This window comes from Sebastes fasciatus, chromosome 18, assembly GCF_043250625.1.
Source record: "Sebastes fasciatus isolate fSebFas1 chromosome 18, fSebFas1.pri, whole genome shotgun sequence".
NCBI classification, from domain to species: Eukaryota; Metazoa; Chordata; class Actinopteri; order Perciformes; family Sebastidae; genus Sebastes; species Sebastes fasciatus.
In genome coordinates, this window is record NC_133812.1 from 25,961,764 (window position 1) to 25,976,447 (window position 14,684).

At 39.6% G+C, this 14,684-nt stretch overlaps 1 protein-coding gene across 1 annotated transcript in view; it reads left to right on the forward strand.

The window, feature by feature from the left end:
- Window positions 1-14,684, forward strand: part of lpgat1 (lysophosphatidylglycerol acyltransferase 1) — a 58,704-nt gene that overhangs the window by 1,649 nt on the left and 42,371 nt on the right. Inside the window, exon 2 of the mRNA XM_074616499.1 lies at window positions 1,552-1,804. Within this exon, the coding sequence (XP_074472600.1) occupies window positions 1,567-1,804 (238 nt within the window). The 5' untranslated portion in view covers window positions 1,552-1,566. The remainder of the gene's footprint in view (window positions 1-1,551; window positions 1,805-14,684) is intronic.

The window sequence follows — 14,684 nt, forward strand, 5'->3', positions numbered from 1 at the left end:
TAATCAAACAAAAATATTAAATTATTAAAACAATGACATTTTTCTATAATCATGTTTTATTATACAAATATAAAAAAATATGTTTTAATAATTAAAAAAAAAGTTGCATGCATTACTGTAAAAAATAGCCACAGAATAAAACCTATTGAATAATAATCAGAAAACAGCGTCTCTATTATTATTATTATTATTATTAATGATAATATATATTATAATACTAATGTTTTATTATACAAAAAAATATTTAAAAAAAAGTTAAGTCCTAGCTCAATAATTACCTTAATCGGTGGCTTTATATATTTATATATGTATATATAATAATAATAATTATTATTATTATTATTATTATTAAACAAGTCTTTATTTTCAAGACATTAATCAAACAAAAATATTAAATTATTAAAACAATGAAATTTTTTCTATATTAATGTTTTATTATACAAATATATTATATTTATTACATTATTATTATTATTATTATTAATAATAATTATAAACACATCTTTATTTTCAAGACATTAATCAATCAACAATGAAAACTACTTTTTATACTTCCTTTTATTTAAATGGTTCATATTTTGTTACACTTTGTTTAGCTCTTTTTTTACTGTGTTGGCTGATGCATCTTGTTTTTTGCACTATCCCCTTTGCTGCTGTACACTGTACATTTCCCCACTGCGGGACTAATAAAGGAATATCTTATCTTATCTTAATGTTTTATTATACAAATATATAAAAAAAAATGTTTTAAGAATTAAAAAAAAGAGTTAATTACTGTAAAGGCTAGTTAGCTAGTTAGCTAGTTAGCTAGCAGGCAAAACAAATAGCCACAGAATAAAAACCTATTGATTAATAATCAGAAAAAAGCGTCTCTTATTTTTATTTTTTTTATTATTATTATTATTAATAATAATAATAATAATAATAATAATAATAAACAAATCTTTATTTTCAAGACATTAATCAAACTAAAATATTAAAGTAATAAAACAATTACATTTTTCTATAATGTTTTATTATACAAATATAGATTTTTTTTTTAATAATTAGAAAAAAAGTTTTTAACTCTTATCTCAACAATTACGTACATCTGTCACTTAATATATTTATTCATATTTATATATTTAATAATACATATTAAACAAATTTAATGTCTTTATTTTCAAGACAATAATCAACAACAATAATTTTTTAACCAAATGACTAAATATATAAATATACTCTACATTTAGTCATTTGGTTAAAAAAGTTTTTAAGTCCTATCTCAACAATTATCTTCATCTGTCACTTTATGTATGTATGTATATATAGATATAGATATTACTCTCTTTATTACACATGTGTTACAGTTTAAATCCGTGTAATAGCCTCACCCTCAACCGGTTAGCGGCACTCCTCTGGGTTTCCACACTGTACCGAGGTTATTAGCGGATTTGTGTCCTGTTTCCAGTTTGTTTACAGTAAGGATAATGTTGTGCACACACATGACTTTTAGCTTAAACCAGAGATGCTAACTGCTGCTGTCTGTCTGCTGTCTCTCTGTTTTTCCAGACGGTGTGTATCAGGATGGCACAGCTCTTGGACGGGGCCGGCAAACTGGGCTGGGTTCTGCTCAAGGCTGTGATCCGTTTTGTGTTCATGTTATTCAACAACTGTGTAGCCATCCCGTCCTACTGCTTGTACCTGGTGCTCCTGCAGCCGCTGAGAATATGGGACAGCTCCACTTTCTGGCACATCGAAGGGGTCATGTTCAAATGGTTGCTGGCCATGGTGTCTTCGTGGGGCTGGATGGCAGGTTATACAGGTAAGATTAGTCCAAGGATTCATACACATAGGGTTGTATTTGAAACCGCCTACTACATACTACTGACTAGGGATGTCAGGGTACCAGAAATCTAGTAGTTGATACCAATACCAGTGAATTTCCATCGTGATATTGGATCGTTGATCATTGAATCGATACATCGATCCATATCGATGGATCGTTACTAGGGATGCAGCGATACCCGTCTCGCCCACACCGTCAGAAAGCAGGAGCGTGAGCGCGTGCGATAGGACCCGGAAGATGGTGACGAGAGGTTAACATCACGCTGCTGTAAAGTGGTATCGGTGCCGTTGTATCGGAGCCGTTTTGCGAGTACGAGTACATGAGCACAGTATCGGACCCGATAACCGATTCTGGTATCCGTATCAGTGCATCCATAATTGTTACACCCCTAATTTGCACACTAAGATATGATCACGTTTTGTAGTATTTGTGCTTCTGGTACTATTTAGCGTTCAATGATGAGAAGCATTTGTTAGTTCCAGCTTCACAAATGAGGATTTGCTGCTTTTGTTTCTCATAACAGTGAATGACAGTGAATGACTTACCTTTCGGGTTTTGGACTTTTGGGCAGACCGAACATTTGAATATGTCACCTTGGGCTCTCTAATTGGGCACTTTTCACATTTCATGGAATAACAGAAATTGTGGGCAGATTGATCAATAATGAAAATAATTGTTGTGTCCCTAGACACTTTATTTTATTAAGTACTGTCAAGGCACAGACTTGGCTAATAATTGTACAGAGACAGTAACACACATAATTGACACATATAGGTTGAAGAATAGCAGGGTATTATGAGTGTTTGTTGGTTCCTCTCAGCCGGCTGGTTGAATATCTTGAAGTGATTCAGGCAGTCAGCAGTGTTTGGTTGCACAGAGCTGCGAGCAAAATGCTTACAAATTGCTAAGTGGTGAACATGGCGAGCAACAAGACGTACTGATTAATAATGCAGAGCCTATAGAACACCTGGTCTTGTGTTGACTAATACGTGTTACAGACCTTGATTGACAGTGTTGTGGAAGTGAGACACCAGACAGCCACATCAGGCCAACGGTGTCTAAAGTTTAATTTAGACTCGGATGTAATGAACACTGTGATTTTCAATCTGGTACTTCTTATATTTATTTTATGCTGTGATCCATCCCATACTGTATGTGCTCCTTATTCTGACGCACAGCATATTTAAATTAATGTGACCTTATTCTGAACAGTCATATCAGAATTTATTCCTTTTTTTTGCAGCTACAGTGCGTCATCAATCAGTTCTTAGGGAACAGTGAGATGTCAGGCCACATAATCATTTTAAATGTCACTTCAATGCAACAAAACTTGTCACGTATATATATATATATATATACCGTGTGTTGGAATGATCAGATGAGATGAAGATGAACAATGTGAAGAGCCTTCGGTGTTTTTCCTCTTGACTTTACTCGTTGGCTTGCTTTCCTCACTTCCGTTTCTCTTCTCGTGCACTGAATCGTTTAAGCTGAACAGACAATCAGAGTGATTTCTGTCACTGACAAGCTCCGCCGCCAATTCAACATGCTAAATCCGCCGAAAGAACTACATCACAGGTAGGATAGAGCCGACGGCGCGGGACACATCGCAAAAACTTGGCCGACGCTCACCGATGGCCCCAAACTGTCCGACGGATGACCGACGGCTTGGTGTGTCAGGGCCTTTAGATCCGAGCAGTAAGTCAGTACGGAATAATAAATACTGGTGATAGGAACATAGCGTTAGATAAACCTTTTTAGTGGAGGGGTCAGCAGCATTCAGAGCGTGTGAGCATCAGTGTTGTGACCCACATTCAAGAACACTTTGACAAAGATGGTTCAATCAACCCTGTTACCTTTCCCTCACAGGGCAGTCCTGTGTAACTACCAGCTCTCTGCACTGTGAATGACCTTTGAATGTGGACAACACATACGATTTAGATGCTCCAGGTTTTGTCCAAGGTCGCAGTTCTACTGTCACGCTTATAGTGCATATTTTGCTGCATTCTTTCCAAGTAACAGCAGCAAATGATGTACTGTATGTGTACCACTGGCTATCAATGCAAACAATTCCAATACAACAAATTAGATACAACACAGATTTTTGTATGGTAGTTTTGTTCGGCCTGCACTCGTCTTGCACTCAGGAAATGCTAAATGTGTGTCAGGGAGACGGAGATCCTCACTCGCAGCTTGACTCGCTGCAGTCTGGAAGCTGAGCTTTGGTTAACATCAGAGATGGAGGATGTTGCATCACCTCCACACAGGAGAAGCACAACAATGGTGCTTTGTAGATACTATCAGCACCAAATAGTGACATACATTATACTGTATATTCTTTAGCGTTGGGACAATTTGAACAAAAAGATGATTTGTAGTAAAACATTCTAGACTGACGCACGTGACTTTAAAGTTAAATCTCAAGCTTAAATCATAAAGCGTGTTTCCACTGCGTGGCTCGGCTCGACTCGACTCAAGTAACTTTTGGTACGACGTGCTTTTTCTCAGCTGATCGCCATAGCGATGGGGCGTGTAACTGCCATGACATCATGCTTAATTGGATAACTTGCGGAATCATTTAAATGGGAACCAAACAGAGGAACGTCTGCACTTCATCAGTACGCCGTAGTTTTGCGATCTGCCTTTTTAAAATCTTTCTACGGACATGAGAAAACATATTTGTTTGGTACAGATCCCTGCAAAAAATCACACCATAATCATGTTAATATGTTTTACAATGAATATGATAATAATTCATATAATAATATTTTTTCTTGTTTGGTTTTGTTTTGAATTTTTTTATTTATTATTAGTATTATTATTGTTATTTTCTTTATTTCTATATTTTTATTCTAATTTCCTATCAATTTTACTAAAGCACTATAAAATATATTTAAAATTGTAGGAGTGATATAAGCATGAACATCATATGGAAGCAAATGTAAATGCATGTTAACTCCTGTACTCCTGCAATAAATTCTATGAAAAAAATGAGAATAAAGATGTAAAATATCGCAAATCATATCGCAATTGGGTTTTTAAAAAAAACCCAAAACATTTCAACTAATTTAAAAGTTGTTTTAGTAATTAAAATCTACAAAAATAACTAGTAACTAAAGCTGTCAGATAAATGTAGTGGAGTAAACGGTACATTATTTGCCTCTGAGATGTAGTGGTCTAAAAGTATAAAGTAGCTTGAAAATGGAGATACTCAAAGTACCGTACTTGAGTAAATGTACTTAGTTACATTCCACCACTGAGTTTGAGTCATTAAGTGAAGGGTGAAGGTGAGAGTCTCTCTGCTAGTTTTGTTATTCTCAAGTGTGAATCATTAAAACTTGAAACTCAAGTAAGAGCTGTGCTCTTCATGCCTACAGCAGGACCCATGAATGTTTTTACCTAAATACACACAGGGGGTGTGTACAATAATCTTTATTTATCTTTACGTTGTACCAAAGAGACAAGATCAGACTTTAGGTCTTTAGGTGTTGATTTTTTCTCGGTATGATATCAGAGTCAGGCTGCAGTATTCAATCAGAGGACAGATTTCACTTGTGAGACGCAGTTAAACATATTCATATAGCTCCAGACAGAAATCCTCCCCGTTGTTCTTGTAGAAATTTAATTATGACAACTGCTGGAGTTCAGCTCAACTCTACCCAGAGAGGTGTGTGATTAAGTCATTCATCCATAGCTAAAACAACTGAGCTTTGTCCCTTTGAAAGACACCCGGTTTCATTAAAGAACACCCCGGCCAGCCAAACTAATGTTGCTATCATTAGCTCGGCTGCTTCGCTCAGCAGGTGCATCATAAACCCTTTACTAGTGTGATTTAACTCATTATGTTAAGCTAGTGGCATTTAGCTAACGTCAAATACTTGCATGAGGCTACATTTCAAGAGCAGAAAGCTATGCTCAGTTAAAGGCTGGAAGGTAGGAAGATTAACGATGTTTTGGCACTATGTACTGAAAATTCACAAAGGATGGATGAAGACATGGAGAAATGTTAAATAAACACTTGCGTTGTTGCCACAAATTAACAAGTTGGGCCTCCATTTCTGAGCTCCAACTTACTGAGGGCAATTAATCAAATATTAATCGCGATCACAATTTTGGCTTCCCACAATTAACTGAACACGATCGCCTGCAATATTGACGTTTCAAATTTGCTTTCTGCTCATAGAAAATATCAAATCAAGCGCTTCCTAAACTAACAGCCACCAGCTGGTGATTGAGATGTTTTGGCTTCACTTTTTGGGGATAGATATTATCCGTACAACCAGTGTGTTTATGATTAAATGAGGGCATAAAATTGTTTATCTAGCCAATTAATGTTGCTAAATTTTCTCTCGAAGTGCACCAGATTGAAGCATTCAGCTTTAAATTGTAGCTAACATAAATGTAGGGTGAATATTCCTGTATTTATTTCATATTGCAATATATATATATATATATATATATATATATATATACATAGCAGAGAAAATATTGCAATGTCAGTTTTTTCCAACTTCGTGCAGCTCTACATTGTACATTAGCAGGAATGTAGCGCAGCATGAAGTGAAATCAGAGCTCTGTTTATTTTAATGTGAAAGTGCAATAAAAATGTTTATGTCGCTAAAATCAATGATTTTAATATTGATCAACAATAATCGTGATTATCATTTTGGCCATAATCGTGCAGCCCTAATCTTACTACTACTTTATGCTTCACGTTTTGCATTAGCTCATGCGTTAGCCGCGGCCGCAATGACGGTGGCGGTGGTTGTCCTTCCTTCTTCAGTCAGCTTGGTTCTCTATTGGCTATCTGTCTTTCCCACATGACTGCGTAATCGGCTGTCCTCGGGGTTCCCCACACACAACAGGACAGGCCGATCGGGGGATATAAAAACACTCCTAACATACCTCAGACCGCAGGAACATCTGGAAAGATCATCTTTAGAACCATTAAAGAATCGGGGTTTTGCTGATGATCGTCAGGAGGGGGAATCGGGCCCAAAATCGTCTTGATTTTCGTGTCGTGTGAAACCCGGCATTAGCTATTGCTGTAACATCAACAGCATACTCTGATAGTGTTTTTGTGTTGTGCTGACGCTCCCTCTTTCAGTCAGTCGGCACATTTTGACTAAAACACAGATGCACTGTGTCGTTTGGTGCAACAAATTATGGTAATTACAATTCGTTAGCCCACTTTGCAGGATTAATCTTGATCATTTGAAAAGTACATTTCAGAGAACTGTCAGCTTCATGCGTCAAGAATGAATCATCCTGTAAAAAAAAAAAACCTGTTTGTCCGACAGTTACCTCAGGTATGAACGTTTAGCAGGAAACGGCATTCATATTAAGTGGCGTTACTGTTACGTGGTTATTTGTATTGCCTTTTTGACCTGACCCCCTTTTTCCCTGTTGTTGACAAAAGCATGCACGAGGCCTGATCAGTGTGTCTCTCACACACACACACACACACACACACACACACACACACAACAGTGGGCACAAACAGGTGCTCTAAAGCCAGCAGGATTAAGTCTTCATTGCGTGTTCCATGAGTGGGTGGTCTGTTGGGTCTGTGAGGAGATCAGAGATGGTGACTGTAAGATAGCAGACATTGATAGCACATTGTTTCCCAGTTTTGAGTTATGTTTTCAAGTCTCGTAATCGGATCACAGGTGGACAGCTCTAAGTACAGGTGTGAATGCACCCAAGACACATTGAAGATGCATTGAGATTCGATCGCTCGAATATATAAATACCTTGATATATAGTTATATAGCTTAATAAGTTGTCAGTGATGTGTTGGTGTTTTTGGTCCGGTGCTCTGCAGTTTGCACAGATCTAACACCTGCCCGCCTTTGAAGCTCTGTGTCGGAGGTACGGAGGTCCCCGGGTACCACCTGTAGACAATAACCTTATATTTTTATGTTCATAAAATGTACCAGAATTTACAAATATATATATATAGGAAAATACTACTGCTGTCTCCCCCCCAGTTAAAAACGACGCTTTTGGTCTTTGCAAACGGAAATAATGTAGGCTACAGTATGTGTTAATTTGCATATAGAGATCCGCATCATGTGATCCAATCACAAGTGGGCACTCTAGACCAGACCTGGGCATTTTACGGCCCGCGGGCCACATCCGGCCCGTTGGCTGTCCCTGCCTGGCCCGCGTGAGGTCAAGTAAATTAGAACATAAATAAAAAAATAGGCCTATTTATGCTGTGCACGCAATACGGCTGTGTGCTTTTATTTTGAAAAGGTTTTTTTATTTACGTAGTCACGCACATGCGTGACTACGTGACTGCGCTAAACAGCTACATGTGATTCTGGTATGCTAAGCTAGCCCTCAACATGTCAGCCCACGGCAGCAAAAGAAAAATCGATACCGAATGCCGCGTTTTCAACAAGACATGGACTGCTAAATATCTATTTACAGAAGTCAAAGGTAAAGCCGTGTGCCTAGTTTGTGGTGTACAGGTCGCCGTGTTCAAGGATTACAATTTGAACCGCCACTACGTGACCAAACACGAGGAGAAATACAAGAACTTGTCTGAACAAGAGCGCGCAAGGGAGTCGGATGCTTTGCTAGCTAAGCTGCAAAACCAACAAGGACTTTTTACTAAATGTTGCACATCCAGAGATGCAGCTGTCAAGACAAGTTATGTCATATCCCACAAAATCGCTAGAAAAAGTAAACCGTTTTCTGACGGGGAGTTTATTAAGGAGTGTTTGCTGGACTCTGCTGCCCTAATATGCCCGGAGAAAAAGGGAGCTTTTGAGAACGTGCCCCTCTCGCGACGGACTGTAACGAGGAGGGTTGAGAACGTGCCCCTCTCGCGACGGACTGTAACGAGGAGGGTTGAGGACATCGCGGGGAATCTGGAACTTCAGCTGAAGAACAGAGCGGTCAGCTTCGACTATTTTTCCCTACCACACAGCTGTCAGGTGGCTCAGCCTGGGCAAAGTACTGAAAAGTTTCTGGGACCTGAGAAAAGAGATTCACGAGTTCTGTGTGAAGAAAGGAAAGGACATTCCACAGCTTACAGATGCAGACTGGATTGCTGACCGTGGTTTTGCTGTAGATGTGACGGCACTAATGAATGAACTAAATGTCAAACTGCAGTGCAGAGGCCTTTTTGTACATGAAATGTACAGCGCAGTGAAGGCTTTCATGAGAAAGTTGCAGCTTCTCTCAAGCCAAATGAAGGACAACATTCTCACCCACTTGCCAACACTGAAGGAAGCCACAAAATCAGCTGATCACCTCGACAAGTACTCATCCATGTTAGAAGCACTGCATGGTGAGTTTTCAAGGCGATTTCAAGACTTTAAAACAGTTGAGAGTGAGATGCACATGGTTTCTTCTCCCTTCACCTGCAGTGTGGAGAATGCACCCAGTGATGTTCAGATGGAACTGATTGACCTGCAGTCTGACACACTTCTGGCAGAGCACTTTAGGTCAGTCTCACTACTGGACTTCTACTCTTCCCTCAAAGAGGAGAATTTCCACACATGAGGAGGCATGCTCAGAAGATTCTAGTCCTCTTTGGATCTACCTACGTATGTGAACAGACATTCTCAGTGATGAAGTTCAACAAATCCAGATACAGATCCTCTATCACTGATGACCACCTCTCGGCTGTCCTTCGCATATCCACCTCAGACATTCAGCCAGATTTCAATGCACTTGTTCAAGCCCAGAGCAGGCTGGATTTTTCCCACTGAACAAGTAAAATGAACTGTAAAACATTAAAAGCATTTATTGCTTTTTGCATCAAGTTGACAATTGCCTATCTTTAACATACTGTAAAACACCTATTCAGTATTTGGGAAGATTAACATGTTAAAAATAAAATGAAACACTGATGCAATTATTGTTTTTACTGTTTATTACTTCTATAGGAGTATTTTCCTATATGACCTACACCACAATTTCATATATTTATATAAATATTTACAGAATATCCTTATTCTTCTGATTACCAGTAGCAACTAATCAAAAATATATAATTTAATGCTTTTTACAATTAAAATCAATTAATCAAAATTAATACTGAGCAGAATTAAGTTCAAGTTATTGTTGGTTCGGCCCTCCAACACAACTCTCATGTGGCCCCTTGTAAAAATTAATTGCCCACCCCATCTTTGGGTTTGAGACTGTTGGTCGGACAAAACAAGTCATTTCAATATGTCAACTTGGGGCTATGAGAAACTATGATGGACACTTTTCACCATTTTCTGACGTTTCATAGACCAAAATCATCTATCATCATGTTGTTTTTCCTGAATAACAACATCCAGACACATGTGTGAGTTGTTTAGATCCCTCTGTGTCCTTTTATTTACATTAAGCATTTTAACCGATTAACTCAGAGGAGTGGCTTGTCACTTAAAGGAGAAAAACTGGTCCACCTAAAGAGAGTCTGAGCTGGCGTTGCTAGATACAGGAAGTTGGCTCGGCTCTTGAACTTGCTTGAGCGGAGGAGCTGTAGCATTTATTCACTGACAAATAAACTGTACACAAACTGCTACACCTATGTTCACAGCTATAACGCCACCAATAACCCCATACTCACCACCGCCACACACACACGTCCTTTTATTTCTCTCAAAATAAACCAACTAGGGCTGCAACTAAAGATTATTTTCATCAATTAATCTGCCAGTTATTTCCTTGAATAGCTGTTTGATGTATAAAATGTTATAATTTCAAATTTTTAATATCGTGTATATACTATGACATTTGGTCCCACAACAGGGACCAGGGCTGGTTATCATTTAAATTACGATACCAGTATCAGAAGCAGTACTCTTAAAATGATACTGAAACCAATGGAGTACTTCATTTGATACTCTTCACGTGAGTGGAAGCGTTCAGTTTGGTAAAATGCCACCACCATCACATTCATTCTTATCAGACGCCACAGGCGTGTAGTACAGCCGTACTTTTGGGCGTTTTTATGGCAAACTGCCACTGAACTGCCAACTCCGTCAAATACGCGGCACTAAACTTCACCACACCACAGACTGTACGGGGTTGTAGCTGCTGTGTCTCATTAAAGTGAAGAACGCCTGTGTTGATTGGCTGCCAGTAAAACCATACAAATAGTTGTTTCTTTATAGATCTGGGTACAAAAAGGATCGAATGCCGGTATCGTTTGACTGGAGAAGTTTCGATACTACTTGGAACTGGGTTGTATCTGTCGATACTTTAAAGGTATCGAGTATCAGTACCCAGCCCTCGGGACCAGAGAATTGGTTTAACATCGTTGCTTAACCAGGAGAAAAAGCTCGTCACATTTCTGTTTGTATGCATAACTTCAAAATGCATAAATGTTTTGGTACAATACTGATCATATTTCAGATGTGCTGAGCAGTAGTGAGGGCTGGAGTAAACTCGACGTGTATCACCTCACTCTGAAGCTTTAAGAGAAACTGCTGCTGGTTTGTTAGAGCCTCTGTACAGCCATCGTGCACCCACACAAGTGTTATCAGTTACTTGGCTGATTAGACTTATTCTCTGGACTGTGTGGGTGTGTACAGATCACGCTTGATTGACATCTCTCTAACTGTCCTGAATTATCTCAGTTGCACCTGTTAGACTGAGACAATTTACAGCTTTATGATTCTCCATCGTACATCAGATCTTTGTCAAATTATGTCTCCATTTTTGGTCGTTTTTCTGTGTGCTGGCAGGGTTTTTGTGATCGATGCAAATAGCTGCTCTAAAAGCACTGTGCACTTTTAAAAGCTTTTTATTTAGGGATACTTTTTGTGTCTTGCTTACAGACGTTGGTAAAAGTTGAATGTGTTTAGTGCATGAAAACATCACTGTAGGTCAAGACACGTTGTGAAGGAGGCGACCCAGCGTGGGGTAATGGCGCTGCAGCTCTGGGTCAGTTGAGAGGGCGATGAGAGCATGAATGGGAATTTACATCACCTTTGTTCTGAAGCCCTGAAACATGTTTGCATCAGTGGAGGCTGATGTTTCGCTCCCACCCGGTGTGGGGTGTATTGATGTGGATGAACAACACATTATGTGGTGAATCCATATTTTAATTTTAATGTGTTGTGATGTAATTGATACAACAAACTTTTAGAAGCGGCCGACGGGGTCAAATTAGCTTTTAGCTTTTAATGACGGGAACGAAATTACAGGCGATTCATCAGACCCATTTGTTCCATTAAACCAACATGGAGACTACTGAGCTGCTACTGTTACCTGCTCCTGTTCTGTCAAAACATGACTGTGATTATTGTTTTACATATCTGGTCACGTCTTGTCCTGTTGAGCCACTTTAATTCTATTTTTATCACTCAACCTTTTCAGATATGGTTTAGACCAGGGGTCGGCAACCTTTTTGATATGAAGTGGCATTTTCTGTTAAGTTTAATTATGACACCACAACGAAATTTAAATCTCCAACAGATCTGTTATTTAATCCATCCATATAGGCAATGTACATAACAACATTTAAAAAAACACATTTTTCTCCCATAACCAGGACTTACTAACTATATTTAAAAAATGAAATGTTGATATTTGGGATGTTAATAATAAACCGTTAACCGACATTAAGCATTTTAACCGATTAACTCAGAGGAGCGGCTTGTCACTTAAAGGAGAAAAACTGGTCCACCTTAAGAGAGTCTGAGCCGGCGTTGCTAGATACAGGAAGTTGGCTCGGCTCTTGAGCTCGCTTGAGCGGAGGAGTTGTAGCCTCGTAGCATTTATTCACAGACAAATAAACTGTACACACACTGTCTGCTACACCTATGTTCACAGCTATAACGCCACCAATAACCCCATACTCACCACCGCCACACACACTCACGGTCTGTCGGAACCTCGCTAGAGTTGTGACTGTATGTGTGTGACAATGGCGACGCAACGCTAACGTAGCACAAACACACACTGTTTATTGGACACTTGCTATCGTTACGCCGGGCAGACACACAGCTGACAACCTGCTAAACTAAACTAAATGTGCGGTGGAGAGTTCCTGGGAAAGTGGTTGCATGTGTGCGACACTACACGTAACACCGTGGCTGCTACAGTAACGCTCCGTGACGGGTGAACTGAGGACTCAGTTGTCTGTTGTGCTCATACACTGCAGCTGGCACACTGCTGCATGCAACGCATTAATCTTGTCAGTTAATGGTTAATAATCGGTTAACAAGGGTTGGTTATCGGTTAATATATTTTTTTCTATGCACCTGAAAATAAGCACAATAGTTCCCCTTTAATATTTATCTACCAGCAATCCTAATGTTAACTGAGTTTACTCAGAGCTGGAGCCGGTCAGACCCGCTCAGAAATATGGGGTTTCCCCAGCAAATGATTCTTTCCTACATCACGCCACCTCATAAGGTGGCGTGATGCCTCGCCACATCCCTCTCCTCCTCTAGAGAGGGAGAAACGAGCGTAGCAATGGGCAGCAACGTCAGCGGTACACCGTTTAGCTGACCACCGATACGGGATTAGACGGTGCGCCTGCAGCGTGGCTGTCATTCCTGCTGCGCTAAACTGTGTCATCTCTCAAAGACAATCTCCCTAATGTATTCCATCTGACAGATGACCCATCTCCCTCATATCATTTATGCTCGTCTCCCGTAACAACGGGGACTTCGGCGAGCACGAAGGCGTGCTCCTTATGAAATGACATTGCCTTCGGGGTGCGCACCCCACACACACACACACACACACACACACACCCACCCCTACCCCTGTCAGGTGTCACAGATGTGTCACTTTTCCAGAGGTGTGCTCTCGATTCCTCTTCTCATGAGAGTTGAGCTTGTTCTCCGGAGGACAGGAGGTGAAACAAAGGCCTAAATTGAACATGCCAATAACTGGTCCACCCATCCATCCTTTTTTTTTTTGACCTCAAGGACATCTCCTTGTGAGGCTGTCGGGATATTCAGAACCTTGCTGAGCTTCCAGGCTGCAGCACAGAAGTCAAAGTGCATTAGAGACGGTAGAATGAACAATGATTAACATGTTGTCTCTTATTTCCTGCAGTCCATGAATGCACCAAACATTTGATAACCTCAAAATGTCTATTTAAAGGCAGCCGTGGAGCGTGATCTCTAATATCTGCTAATGAACTGTTGAATGACGAAGTTCTGCATTAGCAATACACGACTAAATCTCATTTTGAGCATGCTGAATAGCTAGCAGCAGCAGTGGGTTGAATTTCAAGGTGGAATTAGACGACCTTGCAACCTTTTGTCATCGGAAACAGGGAAACGGGGGTGGCCATTTGTTTTTACTGCGAGTCGTGCAGAAATGGTTAATCTGACGGGCTGCTTGAAATGCCTTTCTCCTGGGGTTATGACAGCAGATTTTACATCTCATTCAGGGGAGTCTACACTCACATATAATTGCACAGTTTTAACATAAAAGGTCTGCTGTGTTTGGATGTACGGAAGCACGAAACGGACATGATTCAACTATTTTTTAATGCCGTTATCTCAAGATCACAAGTTAATTATGTTGTTATCTCGAGAAAACAAGCGTTATCTCGAGATAGCGAAATAATGAATTTGTTAACAAAAGGACGTTTTCTTTTATTACTTATGATGTTTGAGTCAAATCAGCCGATAGTAAATGCATTCAAACGGCCCAGATTGAGCTGACAGCATGGGTGTATACGTGGGGGAATGTCTGTATTCTTTGATTTTTAGTTGCTAGAAAAAAAATTAAGTGAATATTCCTGACAATCTCCGACTACATCCAGACACAAAATCCTTCAGCTAACTTCACCAAGTCCTCCATCACTGTCAAGATGTATACATCCATGGCTGACAGCTCGATCTGGGCCGTTTGAACGCATTTACCGTCGGATGATTTGACC